This window comes from Bos javanicus, chromosome 2, assembly GCF_032452875.1.
Source record: "Bos javanicus breed banteng chromosome 2, ARS-OSU_banteng_1.0, whole genome shotgun sequence".
In the NCBI taxonomy this organism is placed as follows: domain Eukaryota; kingdom Metazoa; phylum Chordata; class Mammalia; order Artiodactyla; family Bovidae; genus Bos; species Bos javanicus.
This window is the reverse complement of record NC_083869.1, coordinates 95,924,736-95,948,509: the sequence shown is the minus strand read 5'-3', so window position 1 is coordinate 95,948,509 and position 23,774 is coordinate 95,924,736. Positions and strand designations below refer to the sequence as shown.

At 38.3% G+C, this 23,774-nt stretch overlaps 2 protein-coding genes across 11 annotated transcripts in view; one reads left to right on the top strand and one right to left on the bottom strand.

Annotated features, from left to right (window-relative positions):
- Positions 1-20,942, top strand: part of METTL21A (methyltransferase 21A, HSPA lysine) — a 71,724-nt gene extending 50,782 nt beyond the window's left edge. Inside the window, exon 5 of the transcript XR_009729973.1 lies at positions 534-20,942. The gene's annotated coding sequence lies outside the window, so the exon portion shown is untranslated. The remainder of the gene's footprint in view (positions 1-533) is intronic.
- CREB1 (cAMP responsive element binding protein 1) overlaps positions 1-21,935 on the bottom strand; it is a 73,417-nt gene extending 51,482 nt beyond the window's left edge. For 5 of the 10 annotated variants that reach the window (XM_061382729.1, XM_061382751.1, XM_061382772.1 and 2 more), the window contains exons 1-2: positions 21,732-21,818; positions 3,285-3,406 (exon numbers count right to left, since the gene is read on the bottom strand). In XM_061382729.1, coding sequence (XP_061238713.1) covers positions 3,285-3,398 — 114 coding nt within the window. In that variant the 5' untranslated portion in view covers positions 3,399-3,406; positions 21,732-21,818. Of the gene's footprint in view, positions 1-3,284; positions 3,407-7,468; positions 7,561-21,731; positions 21,819-21,847 lie in introns of those variants that run through there. The other 5 variants (XM_061382762.1, XM_061382778.1, XM_061382737.1 and 2 more) reach the window with 5 other exon arrangements.
- Positions 21,936-23,774: the final 1,839 nt, after the last annotated feature.

The window sequence follows — 23,774 nt, the reverse complement described above, 5'->3', positions numbered from 1 at the left end:
CAGTATTGCAGCAATCATCCTTTCACCCAACTCTTTACTTAAAGCCCTCCATAAAAATTAACATTCTTATAGTCAAAACCAATGTTTTTTCCACTTTAAAAGAAATACTTGTAAATTTCAAAAGTAACAGAAGACATTTCATTATTATTTTAGACTGATTTTCCTCCTTCACTAGTTAGGCTGAATTTGTTTTTTTACATCCAATGGTCAAATCACAATGGTCTTGACAATTTTATTACAAATTTACAGTTTACTACGAGACAACAAAAATAGGTATCAGAATTCTGAGAAATTATGTCAAAATGTATATGTTAAGGACTTGGATGAGCAAATGAAAAAAAACCCTCTGTAATCAGGTATTAAAAAGAACAACAACAAAACTTACAAAAGTGAACAGACACTACTTCTCCTAAAACTCTAGTATCATGTCATTCCACTTATCCGTGATTATATGCTAATTGAACATGTGCATATAATTTTGTTCTTTCCCGAATTTCCAATTAAGCTTCATGAAACTGATTTTGTTTTTACAGGCATAATCACACCAGCAGAGAAGAATGGGAAAGGAAGTAACAATAATGAGTTTTGGAGGCTAGAAACAGGTGGGTGAATGGTAACGAACTTGGAAGACCTCAGATGACCAACTCATGAGGTGGAGGCAGGGACAGCTTGATTTGTGCTACAAGGTCCTTAAGAGGCTCAGAATCTAGGGCCCCCTAGAAGGCAGAGTGAAAGGAGGGGCTGAAGATAAGGAAGGCTGACTGAAGGCTCTTTGAAAAGCAAGCAGATCCCCTCCTCAGCCTCTGTGAATGGACACTAATCTCCCCTATGAGGACAGAAAAACGTTGGTTTATTTTCTGATGGAGGGTTTCTTGACTGCTTGACACCAGGCATTGCTGAGGTGAGGTACTGAACTCCAATCTCCTTCCGTTGGTTGGCTCACAGGTCTTTACTTACATGAGGAGATAGTAAAGCTTTTCTCTGGGGAACCTGACCAACAAACACCAAGTTAAGAAGACTTAACATAATGACACTGGGATGCCACCCTACCACGAACCTCACAACTCACAGATGTCAGGCCCCGAACGTATACACACAACATCCAACATAGGTTTTTGGTCACCTTACTTTTAAATGTAGGCCAACAACCACAAGTTATCAAATATGAGGAAAGCTTCTAATATGAAAGATGGTGACCAAAAAGATAGAAGAGGAAAACTATACAGAAGAAAATCTATGTAGAGAGAAGAAAACTTAAAACTTAATATTATAAAGGGAAAATACTGCCTGCATGAAACATTAAAAAAAAAAAAAAGTGTAAGTGTTAGTTGCTCTGTCATGTCTGACTCTGCGATCCCACGGACTGTAGCCCACCAGGCTCCTCTGTCCATGGAATTCTCCAGGCAAGAATACTGGAGTGGGTAGCCATTTCCTTCTCCTGGGTATCTTCCTGACCCAAGGATTGAACCTGGTCTCCTGCATGGCAGGCAGATTCTTTACTGTCTGAGCCCCCAGGGAAGCCTGAAACAAACAGGATACTATTAAAATACAAAAGGACTGTTCAGAAACAAAAGGAACTCTTGGAAACATGATAGCAGAAATAAAACAAATCCAACAGATGGGGTGAAGTGTGAAGTTGAAGAAATCTCTGAGGGCAGAGCAAAGACAGACTGAAACAGGAGAGAAAACTAGAGAAACAGTCCTAGAGGTATTAACATCTGGATCACAAGAATCCAAGAGATAAAAGAGAAAGAAGAGGGAGAGAAAAAAATCATCAACGAAATAACTTAAGGAAATTGCCCAGAATTGAAGACCCAAGTTTCCACTTAAAAAAAAGGGGGGGGGGGCACTGAAGACTACTGCACAATGGATGGTAACAATTCAAGGCCTTGATAATGAAATGGTGAAGCACTGGGAACAGAGATTTTTACAAGTAACAAGAGATACAAAGTAAGAAATGGGTTTAGTCTTTTAAAACATTAATACTAGAAAATGACTGTGCCTTAAAAATTTGAAAAACATTTTCTTTACCAGGAATTCTTTACCCAGTCAAACTTGCTCAAGGAACCACTGAAAACAAAACTCCACAAGACAGTAGGAAGGCAACCTCCAGAATGACGTTACACAGCAGACGTGGAGGACATCCAGACCAGAAGAATGGTGTCCTGAGAGATAGGTATGTTGAGGATTGTCATCACCAAAATCCCTGCTGGTACTGTATCTTCTTTTTACTAGAGGGCTGAGTGCCTGGATGAGCCCCGATTAGGATCTGTACACATTTGCCTTGACATGTACTTAAGAGGCCCTGATGCTCTCACCTTTGTTCCTGCACCTGCTTCATCGTGAGTGTACGTTTACTTCATCCCTAAATATAATCTGCTTTGTCTTACTCCTCAGGGCTGGAGGTGGGCCCCAGTGATCTTAGGAGAAAACACAGAACATCCCACTGCTTCTGACTACCAGAAGACCTAGTATTCGGCCCTAGTATTCCTGCTAGAGACCTAGTATTTGACCTGTATTTTAGCTCAGTGTGGTGACCATATGTGATTAGTCCTCCATTTCCCAAGATCCATTCTTGCTCCAGACTCTCCTGTAGGAGAGCTTTTAAACTCTCTGGGAAGCGGAAGCTCCACATCCCACTCTTCTTACCTAGCAGGTTATTTGTTTGCTATTTGGTTTTTATATTAACCACTTTTCTCACTCATATATAACATAATGCCAATAAATGTTAATAAAACATTTGAGGAAAAATACATAAGAACAAAAAATAAAGATGAGAATATAACCTTAGAATGTTTAAGACAAAGACAAAATGAAAGAACTATGAATCATACTTTAAGAAATACAGGGACAAAAACTATCATCCTTGATATTTACTTGTGTGTCAATTTATTTGTTTATTCTTTTTCGTTTAAGCACATGTAAAATTAGCCTTTCAGATTATGTGTCCCCATGCCCCCAAATAAATCTATGAAAAAAAAAAAAAAAAACCCAGTCATCATAGTTTTATTCCTTTAAGAGACCATCTACCCATCAGTTTAAATGTAATTATCCTGAATCATGTCACTACTACAAATAGTGTGTTAGTATTTAGCAATACATTTTTCTGTTACTGAATACTGTCATTTCTAAAATTAGGTTGATACTAAATAAATAGGAATTTTGATATTCTAAGAATGTCACCACTCATTCTATGTATATCTCTAATAAAAACTAAGTTCTCTTGTATTTGAAACATATTCCTCTTAGAAGAGACAACTTGGAATCTCTCCATGTTTTTATACCTGGGCTAATGTGGCAATCTGTGGCTGGGCTTGAACTGTCATTTGCTGGCTTTCAGCTTCTGTTACAGCTGCATCTCCACTCTGCTGGTTCTCTGCTCCAGATTCCATGGTCATTTAGTTACCTACAATAATATGGAAGAGTGTTACAAGCACTACAGTGCTTTGTGCTTTTGTGGTTTTAAAGGCAATTTTCAAGTTATAAAAAGGTATATGTGGTGGTTAGGTTAGCAGATGCACTCAGAAATCTAGTTAAGCTACAATGTAGTTGGATTACTGTCAAGACTTGTCCAAATATGCTGAGCTGTAAAAGTTCTAGTTTTTTCAAAAAAGAAAAAAGCTTTTTCCTTTTACTTCCCAATATTACTCCATCTGTTATGGAAGACGGGATTCCCCTCTTCCATGAATCTGTCCTAAAAAGGAGAGGAAGGGCAGCAGCAAAGTTTTAATGTTTTCAAAATGTATCAATCAGGTAAGGAGGGAGGGCAGAGAGCAGAAGTGAGTTGATGACAGGGTCTATGAGATACAGGCTTCAAGGTACCTCCTATAAAGGTATTCCCTCTATGATAGGGAAGAAACAGAAAAATTATAACCTACTTCTTCAGGAAATTGCTGGTGGTTAAGACAAAATAGCCCAAGTTTCAAGAGCTCAACTTATGGCTCTTGACACAGAGTCAAATTAGAGACCTCAAACACGTAAAAGGTTCTTTTGCATTCTGACTCATTACCCTATATAATGTGCAACACTCCACACGTGCATGTATACCCACAAACAACACACACACAATAAAACACTTAAAAATTTTAACTAGATTCTGGATACATTAATCAAGGCTGATCCTTTTAGATCCTGCTTTGCTAAGAGTTTAGAGTGTTTGTTAGATCTGGCACTGGGTGACTGCAAAAGTGGAGGGCAATTCCCAGCAGCGGACACTACTTTGAGATTAGAAAAACTGATTATATATATATAGCAGATAAACTGGGGGAGGAACCGTGTCTCAAGGAGTCAGAATAAAAGGGATTATTTCTTACTTGTGTACTACTGTTATCACTCAGTTCCTAACATATTACCTGTCAAAAATAAATTTAATAGTAAGGACTACCTATGGCGATTTGATAAACAACACAAAAACTCCAATGCTTTTCCAGAATTTATTACATTTATTTTATAACTCTGAAACTGATAATCAAAATAGTCATTAATCCTTATGTGATTATTACATGCCATCAAAATGTATCACATACTAACATTCTGCCACCATTCACAGGAGTCTATAGAATGTTTTTACAAGTGACAGTTAAAAATGAAAATATCTCTGTGGAAATGAATAATTTAGAAATAAAGAAGCCACAAAACAAATGACAAAGTAAAAGATCAACAGATTTGACTACATAATTATTTAAAATATTAACAAGACAAAAGCCACCAAGACAAGTACACAACGAGAAAATATCTCATACATACAATCAACACAATAACATCTAGAATACAGAGAAACTACTACTCAGTAAGAAACTCTTATTATTTATTGACTAGTTTACAAAGATAGAATTTTTTTTGGAATAGTAAAAAACTAGAAACAAGTATCCATCATTAGAAGGACCATTAAAATATTAAAGCAATGAAAAACAATGAAGTCTAACTATAATGGAATGACAAATAAAGCTTTCCAAGACAGTGAAATGGCAAGTTATAGAACTTTTTATAATGTAGAACCCCATTTACATTAAAAAAAAAATGTATAACAAATTGTTATAAAGGTATATGCATGGAAAAGGTGTAGAAATTTTAACTGAACCATAGTTAAGTGCTGGCTCTGAAGAGAGAAAGATTTGGTAGAACTGTAAATGATGATTTGCACCTTTTATATATTTCAGTACTTTTCTGTGAGCATGGATTCAGGATTATGTGTTCAAGTAAAGACATTTTAATACCAGAAACGATGGGTAACATTTTCAAAATACGAATCAAAAGCTTTACTTTAGTCATGATTTTGAGATATCCACGGATAAAAAGTTTTTAATCTGATACCTATAATATGAAATTAGTATTTGTTCAAAATTTACCTAAACTGTTTACCCCAATTTCCAAAAAGTAAAAATAACTAATTTTTTAAAAGAATTGTAAAATAACTTTACTACCCCCTGTGATAATTCATTTGAGTTGTACACTTAAAATCGATGTTCTTTTAAACTAAAAAATTTCACACAGACTTAAAAGTAACAGAAAGCAACATCAAAAAATAGTTTGTGAATACTAAATACGGTTCATACTGTTGCTCTGGAAGAAAACATGAAAGCAAAACAATCTAATCTTAATAATAACAATAAAGTAAGTAAAGGATCCATCGAGGACAGCACTGAGTCAAGCTAAATAACAGCAGAAACCCACAAACTTTTCTCTATCTTCTGCCCCACATAATCAACTTAATGAGAACAAAGATAAACACAAATTTACCATCATAATACCTTTTCATAGAGAATACACAACCATTTTGAAAAGACTTCAGTCCAAGCCACATTTTGTTTTTAAATCTTCTGGCTGCACCACGCCACATGTGGAATCTCCCACCAAGGATCACACACCCTCCCCAGCACTGGAAACACGGAGTCCTAACCATTGGGCCACCAGGGACGTCCGCCGCATTTTTTTTTAACCTACGCTGTCATCCAAACAGTTTCACCCTACCATCTGATAAAAAGTAACTCAAAGCACAGATCATACTTCTTCTGTTTACTTTTCAATATGTTAGAGCCACTTAATTTTCTTTTAACATTTAAGGTGTGTGCTTGCTAAATTACTTCAGTCATGTCCAACTTTTTGCAACCCTGTGGACTGTAACCCACCAGGCTCCTCTGTCCATGGGATTCTCCAGGCAAGGATACTGGAATGGGTTGCTTTGCCCTTCCCCAGGGGATCTTCCTGACCCAGGGACTGAATCCACGTCTCCTGTATCTCCTGCATTGGCAGGCTGGTTCTTTACCACTAGTGCCACCTGGGAAGGGTATCATTGCAACTTGCTTCAGAAAATAAGATATTTATGATTCTACAATAAAAAAATAAAACCATTAGTTAACATAAGTAATTATAGTTACAAGGTCACATTCAAAGAAAGAATGTGATTGATTTGCATCTTCTTCCCTCCCCAACTAGATGATGTTATATTACTTTTCTTCTAAAGACAAAGTGGTATTTCCAATGGTTAGGATCCCCCATGTAAATAAACTGCCAGTGTTTCATTACCATTTCATTCTGGAAGACAACCAAACCTTTTTCAAAGTGGGGGACAGCCATATTAATTAGCTTCAGCAGATATCAACCATTTGAGCAACAGTACAATTGTCTTTTATCAGTTAATTCAGGCCTTTCTCAAAGCACAAGTGAGAATCATTTAAGGAAAAACAATTTGTTTCAGGTAAGAAATTCAGAAGAGTCAACTAAAACAGAAACTATTCTTCTGGTTTTCACCTTGAAGGTACTGAAACAGCCGTCTCCAACTAAACTAAATTAGCATTTAATGTGAGCACATTAATTATGACTTTGAAAGCTTTTACTCCTTTATGTTTGTATCTTCAGGTGGAGAGAGGAGAGATAATAAGGTATGATGTATACAGTCTTCAATTTTTCTATTAACCCAGGAGCAATTTTAGTCAGCAGAGCAGTATTCAGACACAGGATCATTTAACAAAGCCAATATCTGGGTTTCCAAAATTACTTGAAGAAAGTAGATTCCTAATTGATTATACAAATGAAATGCATTTTGGGAGTGCAAAAACAAGCAAAAGACTGAATAAGCATAGATAAGGTACATATGAAGTCTGATAGAATGTTGTAACAATACTGGATCTGGAACATTAGAAACAATAAATCTTTAGAAATCATGGAAAATCTAGTATTAGCTTGACAATTTATCAAGAATTCTTGAGTTCTTCCAATAATTCTGAATTCCAAAATTTATTTGGGAATGATATTTAAGATTTAGGTATTTTCATGATTTAACCCTAAAAATAGAATGTAATTCTTTGAAAACCATGAACTTAAAAATGAATTTCAAAATAGTGTTATGCCTAAAAAATTTCTTTTAAAAATTCATTCACAAAGACATGCCATTTTGCTCTAAGGGTCTTCAGAGTTCTATCTCTTAACATGAAAAACAAAAAGGGAATGATTCTGCAGTATTATGCACCTCACCTTGAGCGAAACAAAGAATGCTGTTCTGAAAAAGAGCCTAGCATTTGATGGAAAGCTGGAGCTGTCATCAAGTGGTCACAGGACAAAATTAAGTTTTTTGTGTTCTAGTTTCCTCATCTGAAAACAAGAGATGGATAAAAAGATCTATCTCAATTTTAAATGCATTGGTCTTAGGAAGTGACAACACAAGATGCATGCACACACACACAATTATGCAGGCCACTTAATATTTATTACCTCCTTTTACTATACGGTTCATAGCAAAGATGGACTAAAAATACGTCGCCTAGCCTCTTAATCTTGGGCAAATATAAAAATATTACCATTCAGATATGATACATAAAATTTATCAGTTTAACAGTCCTTTTCTTAATTTTCAAAGAGGATAGAGCAGCTTTTTTCTTTCCATCTTAGAAAGTATCAAGAAATTTATCTGACTAGGATTGTATTACTTTTGTACCTTTACATAGTCAAGACGATATTCAAAAATTTCAATATAGTTAGGATAAACATTCCAGTAAAGTGTCTATTTGAGAAGACAGTATGCTGCAATAGTCAAGAGTGGTGGAATGCCAAACACTGAGGATAAATACAGTATTAATAAATTTGGGCATTTATTTTCTGATAAGAAAAACGGTGTAAGCAAAGACTTTAATAACAGTAGGCCTTTAGAGAAATGAGTGAGTCAGTGGCTGGTGTATAAAGGATAAAAGATAAAGGATGGTCATTTCTAATCAATCTGCAGCTACTAGGGCAAAATGAGAATATGAGAATGATGTCTCAAAGTTAAGTTAATGGGTTTAGAATTTTTATGTTGCAATGTATTTTACTCTGTAAAGCAATACATCCCGAGGTAACTCACCAGAAGTCAATAATTCACTGTTCTTAAACTAACAGGATCTTCAATTTTAACAACTTACATTATATACAGTATACTTGTATTATAGCATTATATCCAAGTACTTACATGTTGGGCACTTGTTCAAGTTACTGGAGATGAAGAAATAAATTTTTTTTAAAACTTTGTGGAATTTATATTCTAGTGTGTGGAAATAGAAGAGAGAAAGTATAACAAGTAAAACATGTAACAAATCAGAACACAGTTAAGTGTTGGGTAAAATATAAGGGTGGGAAGGATGCTGAGGGATTTTCAATACTATAAAAGTGGATACCTCATGGATAAGGTAGCATTCAAATTCACCTACCCAGCACCTATACAGAACTATACCAAATCAGGGAGAAATATCTGGCAGTACCAAATTCTGTAATAAAGGTCACTGAACAAGAAAGCAAGCCTGTATCATCACTTTCACTAACAACCATTAAGTGAAAGCAAAGAATGCTGTAAATCTTCACCTTGTTCTTTATCCTAAAATACTTTGAACTCTAAGAAGTGCCCAGGTCCTTAAGATCCTAAACATCCTAGCTCAAGTTTATGAAAAATAAATCCATCTCCCTCACAAGTTTACTTTTTAATCCCTTAAATCTATGACAAATGTAATCCAGTTTAGAATGAAAGGTTCAGTATTCATAGAAATAACTACGAATTTTGACTCTGAATAAATAATACATTCATAACTAAGAGAACATATGAATATAGGCCATGGTTTTTAAAATGCAAATGACCTTTATTATAAACGAGGGGGGAAAAAAAAAAAACCTGCTCTTGTATCTAGCAAGTGGGTGACTCCTGAACTCTTTCACCAAGTCTAGAGATTTAAGGAAATCACAAAAGCAGACTTTAAAGTCTCCAGAGTAATCACAGAAAAAAGTCACATTTGGGCACATGATTTTAAAACTAAATGACCAGTTTGTTGTCATAGTCAAATGTATTACTAAAAATATTTTGCAGAAAACCTAAAAACATCTAAGGCTCATGTACAATACTTTTTACATAGTTATTTTGTACTTGTTAATTTTTTAGTATACTACAGCTGTTTGAAAGCCTTGCTAGCATTACTTGTACACATTTAATATGTCTTGATTAAGAGTAATATTCTGAGTGTTATGATTAATTTGAGCTTCCCTTGTAGCTCAGTTGGTAAAGAATCTGCCTACAATTCAGGAGACCCAGGCTCGACTCCTGGGTTGGGAAGATCCCCCGGAGAAGGAAATGGAAACCCACTCCAGTATTCTTGCCTTGAGAATCCCATGGACAAAGGAGCCTGGTGGGCTACAGTCCATGCGGTCCCAAGAGCTGGACACGACTTAGCAACTAAACCACCACCACATGATTAATTTAATAAAGCAAATTAAAACTAAATGTTCAGCTGCTATGTAAAGGACTCTAGCTTTCCAGGAGTCAACGATTATGGTGCACTGCTTCCTCTTTTTACCTCCTGTATGCTTTTTGGTTGTTAACCTTGAGATACTTCATTTGTCTTCACTCTATGCCCTATTAAGCAGAACTGAGATGTATGCAATCAATACTGGAAATTTAATGCTTCAGGTTTCTGATGCTAATAACAGTCATTTGGTATTAAATACAGCATACTTTCACTGAAACCAGATAGGAAAATAGCATATTTGAATGTTGTAATGTATATGTATACATGTGTGTAGGTATGTACACACGTACACAAGTATACTCCACGCTCAACACACGTACCAACTCCAGCTGTAAGAACCTTATTAGATTAGAGACTGATTTAGTTCAGTTCAGTCGCTCAGTCGTGTCCGACTCTTTGCGACCCCATGAATCGCAGCACGCCAGGCCTCCCTGTCCATCACCAACTCCCGGAGTTCACTCAAACTCACGTCCATTGAGTCGGTGATGCCATCAAATTAAGGTTATATATATATATATATGTTTTTAGGGAAAGAACCAGAATAGGCAATGTGAAAAACTAAAATAACTTGGTAACTTTACCAAGCTACGTAAATTCTGACATAATTTTCAGAAAGTTTTCTCTATGATCCTACCAAGATCCTTCTCCCTTAACTGGAATACAAATCCATACTTTATTTAGCCTATAGTCTAGTATTAGAGGAAGGGAAGAAAAGCTGTATCTGAAATTAATTCTATATGATCTGAATCTGATGAAATTTAATCACTCATGAGACAAAAGAAAAAGCTTGAAAATGTGTTTATATGTTTTAATAAATTATTAATAGTAATTGCCAGTACTCAACTACCATTACCTAAAAAAAAAACAAAAACAAAAACACATACAACAAAAGGGAATCTTTTCAATGTTATTTATTAAAACTAATTCTCTAATTTTTTTGTTTATTGGGCTGAACTTACAGAAAACCACCTTAAGTTCAAGATTTACATGTTATGATTTATTGCAGTTTTCGGATTACTACAGCATTTGAATGCTATTTTTAATAAGTTATTTTAAAATATGTAGTATGCTCTGTAAGAAACTGTCCTCAAAGGCAGTACTTAACTGAAATGAATTAGGAAAGTTATTATTTGATCTACATAAACCATCCTCATATTCTAGTGTGACTAATTCTATACTATCTTTTAATAAGAAAGCTTTAGTACTTTCTCACATCAGTTACTGTTATTTTTTTAAGTACTGGCAAAATGTATCTGTCTTGTTTTCCTTCAGGTAAGACTACTTGTGGCTCTAAAACAAGCCTTCACATATCTGGTCACCAAGAGACAAACAATGTTGCTTAGCAAAGCAGCAGCTATGACTATGCATTATTTTACATAATAACACTTTACTGAACTCTTCCCATTCTTTCTATCCAAACACCCATCTGATACCATTTTCACAACTTTTTCCACCTTTAGCCTTACAAAGAAGTGACCTTATATAAGGTTCTATATATGAAATTCTACTAGATTTTTGAAGCTGCTTTTTTTTTTTTTAAGGGAAAAAAGCATTATGCACCTCCTACATGTAATTACTTTTAGAAGAGCAATTTCCATGTTGAGTAAAGAGTGAAGCTGTCTTCAAATTTCAAGTTCTGCTTCATAAACTAGCTCAAGGCTAAAACTGTTAAGGACTTACAGAAGTTATACCTGGAGATTAAATATTTATAGCCCATTATTCCATTTACTCAACCTGAGTGACTATGTGAAAATCACTATATTGAAATGAAAAATGAATGTCCAAGTGTTTTAAAAAAAAAAGTGTATAAAGTTAACGTTTATTATTATAACAGTTTGTTTTGAACTAAATTTTAAATGCTAGTCTTGGTGAATTATTTACATACTAGACAACAAAGAGTGAAAATCAGTTTTCCCGAAGTAACACAGTACACGTTACATGGCAGGAGTCATAAGACAGGAATTCTGGCTTTAGCTCTGACTTCACAGATGGAGAACTACAGATGTTAAGAGATTTCTAAGAACTTTATAAGACTGTTTAGGGCTATGCACATCTAGTTTCTGATATTATAAAAAGTGAAGAAATATATGGCAGCAAAACTGCATAAACTATTAAGCAACATGCTAATCATTTTAATTATATTTGGCTTACTAGAAAAATCTCGAGCACTCAAAGCACCAAGGATATATTGAACTATATCTTAAAAAATAGCCATAGTTAATCTACAAAGATGAAAAATGACATGTAGACCACAGTCGACTTTATGTAAAGTTTTGATAAGGACTCATTTCATATTTAGATATCTTTTATCTCTAATCCTGAAAAATCAAGTCCAGCATTTCATGTAAATGTACTTTATTATCAACCTGATAGTGACTTCTGGTAATCACTTTGATTAATAGTCTCATGCTATTTTTCCTGTTTCAGAGGTGAAAAGCGTTAGTAAACCATCGGAATTAATTTAGACTCCAGTGAAAAAAGTTTATTTTTAAGCTACGAAAAAACAAATCTAATTTCCTTGGCTTTTAAAAAATAAACCTGTAATCTGTCTAAGCAATTACAAGTGTCCGACTATTTGCGATCCCATGGACCGTGGCCCGCCAAGCTTCTTGTCCATGGAATTCTCCAGGCAAGAATACTGGAGTGGGTTGCCATTCCCTTCCTTCTCCAGGGGATCTTCTCTACCCAGGGATGGAACCCAGGTTCTCTGGCATTGCAGGCAGATTCTTTACCGTCTGAGCCCCAGGGAAGCCCCTAATTGTCTAAGCATATGCATATACGTCAGCTTCCTCTAACCTCAGGGGGATTGGTTTTAGTCCCTTTCGTGCAAAACCTTAAGGGGGATTGGTTTTAATCCTGCTTTTCAAATCTGTGACCCTCCAAGAGGAATTCATTCATTGTAAGTTTTCATGCATATTACATAATAAGTGTTCTGCCAAAAACTATGGGGACTATAGAGTAAAGCAGCCAAGAACCCTTTCTCTCAAAGGGCTCACAAACTTACCAAAGAGCTAGGCAAGTATAAACTAATCCCTACCATCAGTTTACATATAAATTCCCTCCAAACAAGTATTTAGTTAATAATTATTTCAAACCATAAACTTTTTTGAAATGACAGAAAAACAATGAATTATGGAAAAAAGGAAAGCAAGAGCTGGCTATTTATGGTAACCTTTCTGTTGATGCAGACTTGATTAATAAGATAACGAAATCAATATTTTTACAAGACTTTGGCTACAATACTTCCTTCAAGTAAATGAACTTTTATAAACCAAAACTATTGATGAGGAACAACAAATTTTAATAATCGTCAATAAAGCTAAACCTTCAAAACTTTCTTCACAAAGAGATTATGCTATTAATATTCAGAGTGACGAAGACTATGCTTTACTGTTATTTCTTGCCCAGGGAAAATGTTCTACTAGTTTGTAAATTTAAATTCTCCAGAGGTCAGTTTAGTCAACTGCAAAAAATGAAGGAGTTAGTACCGCCTCCATGGTGTGTGTGTGTGTTAGTCACTCAGTCGTGTCCAATTCTCTGCGACCCCATGGATTGTAGACTGCCAGGCTCCTCTGTCCATGGGATGATCCAGGCAACAGTACTGGAGTGGGTAGTCATTCTCTTCTCCAGGAGATCTTCCAGACCTAGGAATGGAACCCATGTCTCCTACACTGTAGGCAGACTGCTTATGCCCAAGATACCAGGGATGCCTCCATGGTAAAAGTCTGCTAAGTGTGAATTCCCCTAATACAGGAGAATTTTTACATTCACGAGTAATACACTACATTCACACAAACATAATAAATTCTCTAGTAACAAATAATTCACAAAAATTTGAATTAAACTTTGTTTCAAAGTTGCTATTTCTTGATATTTACCTTTGCTTCTTTTGGTCAGTACTCAAAACTAAGGAATCTGGACATAGGATAAAAGAGAAGATCAGAGCAAGTGGGGTGTAATTCCAAATATGTACTATATTTTTCATTAAATAGTCGTGGCTTTCAGAGATATTTAGAAAATGTCTATAATAATTAAGAATTTATAATGTCCAAGATATGACAACAAAAAGCACAAGCAATGAAAGGGAGAGAAAAAAAAAAGATGAGTTGGAAATTGTCAAAATTAAAAACTTTTGTGCCAAGGAAGTGAAGACAATCCATAGAAGAAAGTTTCATAAATCATATATATCTGGTAATAAACTTGTATCTAGAATAACAACTATTACAACTCAATAATAAGACAAATAACCCAATTTAAAAATGGGCAAAGGATCTGAACAGACACTTCTTCCAAGATATACAAATGGCCAATAAGTACACAAAAAGATGCTTGACAGCATTAGTCATTAGGGAAATGCAGATCTAAACCACAATGAGATACTACGTCTCACCCACTACAACGGCTACAATGAAAAATAAAAACAAGTGTTGAGGATACAGAGAAATAACTCTTATACACTACCAGTGGGAATGTAAAAGGGTACCACTCTAAGCCTGGCAGTTCCTCAAAATGGTTAACATAGTTACCATATAAGCCAGCAATTCCACTCCTAGGTATAAACCCAAGAGAAATGACAACATGTGTAATAAATGAATGTTTGTGGCAGCATTATTCACAATGGCCCAAAGGTTCAAATGTCCATGAATTCATGAATAAAATATTGCATGTCTATAAAACAATATCATTTAGCAACAGAAAGGAATGAAGTCCTGATAAACATGGATAAACCCTAACAGTTTTACTGTGTTAAGTAAAAGAAGCTCATCACAATGCAATCCATTTATATGCAATGTTCAGAATAGGCTTCCCCAGTGGCTTAGCAGGTAAAGAATCCACCTGCAATGCAAGAGACACAGGAAAGGTGAGTTCGATCCCTGGGTTGGGAAGATTCCCCTGGAAAAGGAAATGGCAACCCACTCTGGTATGTTTGCCTGGGAAATCCAAATCCCATGGACAGAGCACCCTGGCAGGCTAGTCCATGGGGCCACAAGGAGTCAGACACGACTAAGCACTAAAAGAATTCAGCACTGGAGACAAAAAGTGCCTAGGGAACTTTAGTAGTTGCCTAGGACTGGGGGTATGCAGCCCGGTTACCTACACTTTAGCTTGTCATATCACACCATTGCTCTGTTTATGTTGTTCCTCCTCTTAAATGGAATTTAAAGCTTCCTGCTTCACACTTAGGGCTCCTAGATACTGTGGATTTACATTTAATACGACACTTTCTTCACCTCAAGAAAGGTGAATGTATCAAGTTCATTCTGCTTCCATGTCTTCACTTTTGTTGTCCATGCCACTGCCCACAATACACTCGCCTTCGTCTCACCTTCCAAGTTCTTCCGTACGCAATTTGAGTACTATCTTCTCATAAGTTTCCTCACTGAACACCTTTTCTTCTAAACTCAGTAGTCCTTCAAGACAGTGAGAACTGACATTCTGCCACATATAAACCGTTTTTTATTATACTTGTTTCTGTCATCTCCATTATACTGTAAGTACCTTAAGGGCAGTAAAGCCACATACTCAGGCTTCTATAGCAACCAGAACAATGGTTTATTTAATATCTCTAAAAATACTTGATTAAATTTTCTTACGACTATTTCACCAACTATGAAAAAGATGATGTTCAATAAATGTTCACAGAATGACTAGATGGATAAATGGCAGTAACAGCAAACAATAAATATTTTAAGAATATGATGCCCTTTTAAGAGTAGAGAGTTCAGAAAAAGCAATAAATTTCAATTCAACGATGACAAGGTATTTATGAATCTCCTATTGCGAATTACTTACACAAAAAGGGATAACCCCCCTCAAAATTGTTACTCAGCTTCGTTTAGATTACAAACATTTTTAGTTACATCTATACTGTCATATTCTTGCCTGAAGAATCCCATGGACAGAGGAGCCTGGGGGCTACAGTCTATAGGGTCACAAAGAGTTGGACACGACTGAAGCAACTTAACACAGATACTGTCATATAATAACAACCAGAAATTCAAACACAGATAACCACTTCATTAGAGAAAGACTTAAAATTAAAGAAAGAAATCTTAGTTTCCAAGATTTAGTAATCTTTGGTAGACATTTTCTAATACCACTGGTATAAACTCTCAGGCCCATCCTCCACTCAGACACCAAGGTCATTACTTAGTTATTTTAACTTCTCACTTAATTCTCTCTTCTCCAAACAAATGTATTTACTTTTCTCAAAAGGAGTAAAAAAAGTTAGCATCAATGCCTCAAACTTCTTACTCTCTAAACCTTGATGAGTGATAGAATATTCAGAGATTCTAGATAAATCCAACCAGGAAGAATTTGTTCAGACAGCCCATTTCACTTATGGTAAACTAAACTTTACTAATCTTACCTCAACCCTGAGGAAAAGCAACTCAGGTATTTAAAAGTTTAACGAGGGGTACTATTCTTAAACTGTGATTCATGTAATTGATTAAATACATAAAGGTAATTTTTCATCACTGGTTATGTAAAATACTGTCATCTACTTATCTGCTGTAATTAACACCAGAAATCTTTGCCCCATCTTCTTACTGGTAACAGAGGAGACAGGTAAGCAAAACTAGGTAAAATAATGAAACACATCTGTACAGGATCAGGACTGGCAGAGCTAAGCAAAGAGAAAAATGCAAAGCAAAACACAAGACAAAGAGTTTGTATATACTAAGGGAGCATACTGAGTCAGAAGAGAAACAAATGTGTTTCAAATATGTCTCAAAAATCTACATTTACAGATTTGATAGTATAAATTTAGAACCATACTTCTTGTAACTTCAAAAAGTTGACCAAGACTAAGCACTTATAATGACTGAGTTAGCACATTTATTAAATTGGCAGAGGAAAACAAGTAGCCATTTTCACAGCATCAGTTTGTTGTTTTAGTTCACGATCTTTACCTCCAATCCAAAAGGCAATTCACCGATACAATGAGACTGTGAGAAATCATTTAATTCCCTGGTAGCCCCCAGATATGTTCCAGAGGAAAATTTTCCTGTCTTGACAAATTTCAATTATCCACTCCCGACCCCTACCAATCTATAAGTGCTTTGTAAACATTTTAGTCATTGAGTGGGTAAAATTGGCATGTATTAGTATTTTATATAATACTAGTAAATCCTCAAAATAAGACAATATTCTTACATTAAAAGCTTTAATATGTCAAGTTAAGCATACAAAGAATGAGATCACCAAAACAGCTTCATTTAATGATTTGTTTTTTCAAAAGATAAGAGAGCTTTCTGCGTCCCTGCTGCTAGATTATTAGTTATCATTTTCTAAGTTTAATCAACTTAAAGACCTTATAGCATGTGTATTTTAAAGATAAATATACTAACAGATGTATATTTAAAATGTACAAATAGTTAAATGCTGCTTAGAAGGTCGAAAAAAAGAAAAAGAGAGCATTGAAACTTTTCTTTTGTGCTTTTGTTGAAAGGAGTTATTACTTGGGCCAAGTAATAACTTGGCCAAGGATTTCCACAGTAAAAGAAAAAAAAATTCATCTAAGAAGAAAAATCTCAATAGAAAATCATATAGGTGAAACTGTTTATTTAGGTATCAAATATAAAACTCACTGATAACTACACCAAGAAATATTAGAAAATCATCAAAAAAAATAAGTTAATGAGTGTGTAAAAAATTAACTCGGAGAAAGCTAGTACAGTAATCAAGATTACTGGGTAATCGCATCCCATGAGAATGGTCTACTTAAAAAAAGATCTAGACTATGTAAGATGTTCTTTCTCATTTAAAGAGAAAACTATAGACTTTTATTGGCGGAAATAATAAAAGGAAGAGTCTGTTGAGGGCTCTAAGGACCACAACAAAGACGTTAAATACAGACTAAATTTACTTTGAGAGTTAATTCTTATACAGCTTGCTTCCCTATTCATGTACATCTCAAATATTTTAATAAAACTTAAAAAAAACCCCCGAAACTGAAGATAATTGAGGGAGTTTAAATAACTTGCTATCTCTCATTCAAATGAAATCTTTCATTTAAAGAAATAAAGGCGTAATAACAGATTTCCTTTAAAAAGCCATGAGAGTTAAAAATAAAATCAACACACTAACTAGTCAATAAACAAAGGTATATCCAGATGATAAAGTGCCTGATAATGAAAAGAATGAAGGTCTTTACGTACTGACACAACCCCAATGCTAAGCCGTGTTAAGTGAAAACTGCCGAGATATAGGAGTGTACACAGCATACTACCATTCAAATAAAAAAGGGGATGTGGCAGGAGAGTACATACATACTGGTTTGTACATGGATAGAGTACCTCTGAAAGGACAAAAGAGAAACTGCTAACACCTGGGTGATTGGAGGGTGGGGGCAAAAACATGACCTTCTGCTGTATGACATTTTATGTGTTCTGAATTATGGACTATCTAAAAGAATTACTTATTAAAAAATAAAAACTGGAAATACAAAAGTATAATCCTCTTTTCTTCCATCTTCATCAAGTGTGATCTCTCTTTCCTTTTGACTGCTTTCTTATGGCATATATTCTGCCTTATTAGTCATCATGTCCCCAATAGTTCCTTGAGGGTAGAGAGATATGACAGTGTAATCCATCTTTGGATTTGCTGCAGCTTCTGGCCTAGTGAATTAAAACACAGTAACAATAATGATGAAGGATAATTTAAAACATAAAGGAAACATTTGTTGACCACTTGTGACATGCCTAGAGTTTAATATGTATTAACTCATTTAATTCCCACATGTGTCTGAGTTAGATAACTGTTTACTTAAGATCAAGGAAAATGAGAAGTACAGAGAAGAAATCTGCCCAAGGTTCCACAGCTAGGAAGTTAAAATAAAACTTAAAAATAAATTTAATCCCCAAGGAAGTACTTTATAATTACCTGACAACACTAAAAGTAGCTGGCATTATTCTAACAGATAAAGAAACAAAGACTGAGAAAGATCAAGAAACTTCATGTTGGTCACAAAATTCCTTGAGGGTAGGCACAGGATAATAGTGGCAACAGCAGGATTCAAACTGGCCTGTGATTCCCAAACCCAGTGCTTTTTCCACTAACTACCTTCTCTATCACAGTAAATACTACTGTTTGCTGCTACTGTTGCTAAGTCACTTCAGTCTCTTCGGACTCAGCGCCATAAACTGTGTTTCAAGTGATAATGTAGAAATGTGTTCTTACTTGAGTAAGAAGAAAAAAAATCCTTTCATTTTCTTTTTCTCATTCTCTGACTACTATCCTTAAACTCAGATTTGAGCTCTAACTAGTCAATAAAGAAGCCATCACTTGAAGTGACACTATGTATCAAGAAAGATACGCTTGTAAGATTGTATCACAGGCTGGCTATAAACAAGTCCACATAACCATGTCTGATAAGACATTTACAGAATAAATGAAATTACAAATTTCACTGATACACTGTATGAATGAGTACAAGAATTTTTTTCTGTGTAAATAAAGGAAAAGAATTTTTAAAATGAGGTGAAGTGAGGGCTATATACCTGCTTTTACTGTAGCCATATTATATCCCCCCAAATAAAACTCAGTGTCTTAGAATGAAAAATAAAAGTACGTCTCTATAAAGAAACAAAAATGTCTATTAATCAGATCTAATCATGAAAATGAATTTCAGAAAGCAGAAAAAGGTGCCATTTTATGAATAAGTTTCCTTAGGCTCTTCTTTGGGGGAGAAAAAAAAATGATTCAAAAGGAGTTACACTGGAGTTTTATATTCCATAAGAAATGCCCTTTTAATAGTTTTCAGTTAATTTCTATTAAAGACTCACTGGCTTTCTGAATACACGTCCATTAAAAAAAGGTTCAAGCAGATTTAACTGTAATTTCTGCTGATCCCTGGGAGGGGGTAGAGTATAACTTAGTAACATGTTACAAAAAAATATCCAAATATTAATGATTACAAAAGTTTACGAAGTTTCACCTGAGACTGGTAAGAATTAGATTATGAATTTATAATTAAAAAATTTAAAAGATCTTTTGGATGAAACAAAAGAAAAAAACTATCATAACTTTAAAAAAAAATTCAACAAAGGAAGCGTCATTGTCAGATAGTATCTGTAAGGGCAAAGAACTTCTGTTCAACTTATGCTGGTTTGCAGAAAATCCTTAAGGAAAACCAGTAATCTATGGCATCATCAAGACCATAATTTCCTCAGTGTTTGGAAATAAAATCATCTTCCCAACCCTTAACGGAAAAATACTGTTTATTTCATCTTAATTAAATTTCTTGGCAATGAAAAATGGCCAATGTGTTTTCTTTTTTAATACTAGTAATACAGCAAGGAGGTTTTGGAAAAGTGACTTGGATAAAGAATATCAGAAGACAATGCTCCTACTAACAGTATTTATTCCTAACAAGAAACTTTGTATCAATCACCATTCTATCATACCATGAGACAGGGAAGTATTTTAAAAAGAACCTTTTGCATCACCTAAAATAACCGTTTTGGCTTTATATTTAAATCAGGAAATGAATGTAAAAGATTTCAACAACTGGCAACCAAAAGTATTTTATATTAAACCTTTAGAAGGCAGAACTGATGAAAGCTAACGCTAGCATGAAAGTTTAACTTCTGAAGAAGGTAAGAGAAACTTAAATAGGTCACATCCCATGGTCCTTTAAAAACTGTCTTTTAATTTTTGATGTGTCAATGATTTTTCTGCTGTCCGTTTTCCCCAATAGGGCAAGAAAAAAATAAACCTTGTGGCTTAAATTATTGTGGGTCTGGGGCTAGGGTTACCTACTACGGGCGAGGCAAATAATGGATACTTTTAAATGGCTATTTTTAGAATTAGGGTTAACCAATCTCGTGTTTAAGAAAGATGTGAGAAATATGGTCGGGGTGCGAGGGGAGATCCAAAGGACCCAACACCACGGCTGCCCCCCGCCAAGGTGATGTGAAACAAAAGTACATCGCTAATACTCGTTTCAACGAAGTGTTTCAGAATGATAGCTCTCAAGTGATTACCTTATTGAAAAGGGTTAAAACCGAAACTGTTTTCAAACATCAGCTTCCCTTTTACAAGATCCCAATAGGTTTTTAATTACAAATGTATTTTTCTTAGCACCCCTTCCTCCTCCAAAGAATGCATTTCCATGACTACTGATTTAAAAAAAAAAAAAAAGAGGGTGAGGGAAAGAGTCAAAAATTATTTTAAAAAGCGCGAGTTCTCATTACCTCATGTAAGCAGAAAAGCACAGAAAACAGCATTTTCCCAATGGGGCGGGAGCGGGGGGAAAGGGCGTGAATAAAATACAGGACGAGAGGAAAACCTTGGGTTTCGAACTTTATTGCACAAAGAGAGGAGAGGAGAGTAGGTCAGACTGAGCACCGCTTCCCCTCGCTAGGCGGGCATGGCAGACACGGAGGCTACCGGGAAGGCAGGCACCTTCACCTCCTCTGCCCTTAACTGTCGCCTTCTTCCTCCTCCACCCCCCGCGGGCACCCCGGCGGCGCTGCCCCGGCGGACTGCGGGCCGGGTCGGGGGGCGAGACTGTCGGCGGGGGCCGGGCAGGCGGCACAGGGGGCAGCGCCGGCCGGGCCGGCGGGCGGCCTCCCCCGGGGCGGCTCCGGGCTCCCGGCTCCGCGCCCGGCCCGGTGGCGGCGGGAACGCGGGCGCCAGCTCGCCGCGGCCGGCCGCCCGCCCGCACACACCCCCGGCCGCCGGCTCCCACCCCGCCCGCCGCCCGCCGCCCCCCGCCATGAGCGCCGCCGCTGGCTGCAGGCAGAGTCGCTGCCGCCCCGGCCGCCGCTGGCTCCAGTCCGCCGCCATTATTCTTTGTTCGCTGCGAGCGGCGGCGATGGTGTGGGGCTCGGGCGGAGGCTCCATCTTTACCGCGGCCCCTCCTGCGAGGGGAAGGCCCCGAGCGCGGGTGTCCGGCGCCTCCCCGTCCCCCCTCCGTCCCCCCGGCTCTCTCCGGCTCCTGCCTCCTCCTCCTGCTCCTCTTACCGGTGGTACAAGCTCCTCCGTCACTGCTTTCGTTCGCGGCCCGGATCTCGCTGGAGTTTTATTCTCTCCCCCACGTAACACACCGCGTCAAACTACACCTCCGCCGCGTCACTCACCAACACTCCGCTTCTCCCAGCCGCCCGGGCCACAGGCAGCAGCAGCCGCCGCCGACTGAGGACTCGCAGCCAGGGAGCCAGCCAGCGCCGCCCAGTGCCGAGTGCGCAGCGGCCGCGCACGGAAAAAGCCGAGCTCGGCCCGGAGGAGCTCGAGCGGCCCCGCCCTCCGCGCTGGAGGCGGAAGTTGCCGAAGACCTTCGTGTTCCTTCGGGCGCGGCGGAGGGGTTCCTCCGGGAGAGGGAAAGAGGCGGTGGGCTGGGACCCAGGGGTGGGGAAGAGCGGGGTCTGTCTACGCACCCCCGCTGCCCTCGCCGCGTATCGACGGTTTCAAACCGGCGGCGGAAATTTGCAGGAAGAATTGGGGTTTGTGTGTGGCGTGGTGGGGAATTCCCGAAGGGTGTGGACGGTTCGATGGAAACCCCCGCGCGGGCTGCCCTTGCGGCTGTAAGCGGCGGGCTCTAGGGCGGCTGCAGCGTCACGGGCCTGGGCCCCAGAGCGCCGCCGGCCCCGGGAACTTTCAAAAGCTGCAGGGACCAGAAAGACGCGCCACCGGGTCGGGGCCGCGGCTGAGCGCGGAAGCCGTGCGGAGCCGGGGAGGAAGGCCTGCTGCAGCTCTGCGGTTCCCCGAGGCCTGGGCCGCTGGGATGCTAGGCCTCGGCGCGGCCCGGGGGCGTCGTGGGCCCCTGTGGGAAGGGTTTTCCGCCTTTCTGGGCAGGCCGGGAGGCTCCGCTCTGAGAATCCGCAGAGAAACCTGGCGGGCGCCGGCGGGACCGTTCAATTTCGGGGCACGGAGGCCCTGGGACTCCGGGCAGCTGGCGGAGTTTAGCCGGGCAGCGAGGAAGGCCAGGCCCGTGGGGCACACCTTCGGCCTCCGAGCCATGACCTGCCCTGACCGAGGTTGCTCTTTTGCACTTTCGAAGTGTCTTCCCCTAACCCCCCTTACTTGCCCGCCTTTTTTGGGGGGGGGGGGCGGTGGAGGGGGAACCATCCTGTATTACTTTCTTTTTCACAGTTTCCTACTGCAGCCGCTGCCCCCTTTTCTTCACCACCCACTCCCCCATCCGAACCCTCAGTACGACTTCCGTTGCTTGGAAGCTGCTGATCTTGCCCCTTGAGAGGTCACCCGAGACTCCATGCTGACTTTATCATTATCCTTTTTATTTAACTCGGCAATGCTCTCTCCCGGTCTTTCAGGTCTGTTGTAATTCACTTTCAGTCGCTTAAAGCTCTGGAGAAGGAAATGGCAACCCACTCCAATATTCTTGCCTGGAGAATCCCATGACAGAGGAGCCTGGAGGGCAAGAGCCCATGGGGTTGCAAAGAGTCAGACACGAGTGAAGCAACTTAGCAGGCATGCTTAAAGCAAATGTGTCTTAGGAAGCGGAGAGGGTCCAAGTCAGAGCTCCGCCCCATACTGACTTGCTGTTGAAAGAGTTCCCTAGCCCGGTACTGTAGCCTAGTACTGTAGATCTCCTCCTGCTTTCTCCTTGGGCTGAAGAATAACCTCCTTTCCTTCCGTTATTTTCAACCTTTCTTCCTCTACTGGCGTTTCTGTCTAGTATTTGAACAGCCTTAAGTCTCTCTCCCCTGGAGAAGGAAATGGCAGCCCGCTTCAGTATTCTTGCCTTGATAATCCCACGGACAGAGAAACCTGGCAGGCTACAGTCCATGGGGTCACAAGAGTCGGACGCGACTTAGCAACTAAACCACCACCAAATCTCTCACGCCTAGATTTCTGTCTTTAAGTCCCTCTCCATGTCTTACCACATGGACATTCTCTCATGACTCACTCCTCAGCCCTCTCTAGTCTAGTTTCTGTTCTTACCACACACCTGGAGCAGCTCTGAATTGTCACAGACAAGCTTCAGGCCTCTGCTTACAAGACCTTGTTCTGGCATCTTACTATTGCCCACACCCTCATCCACAT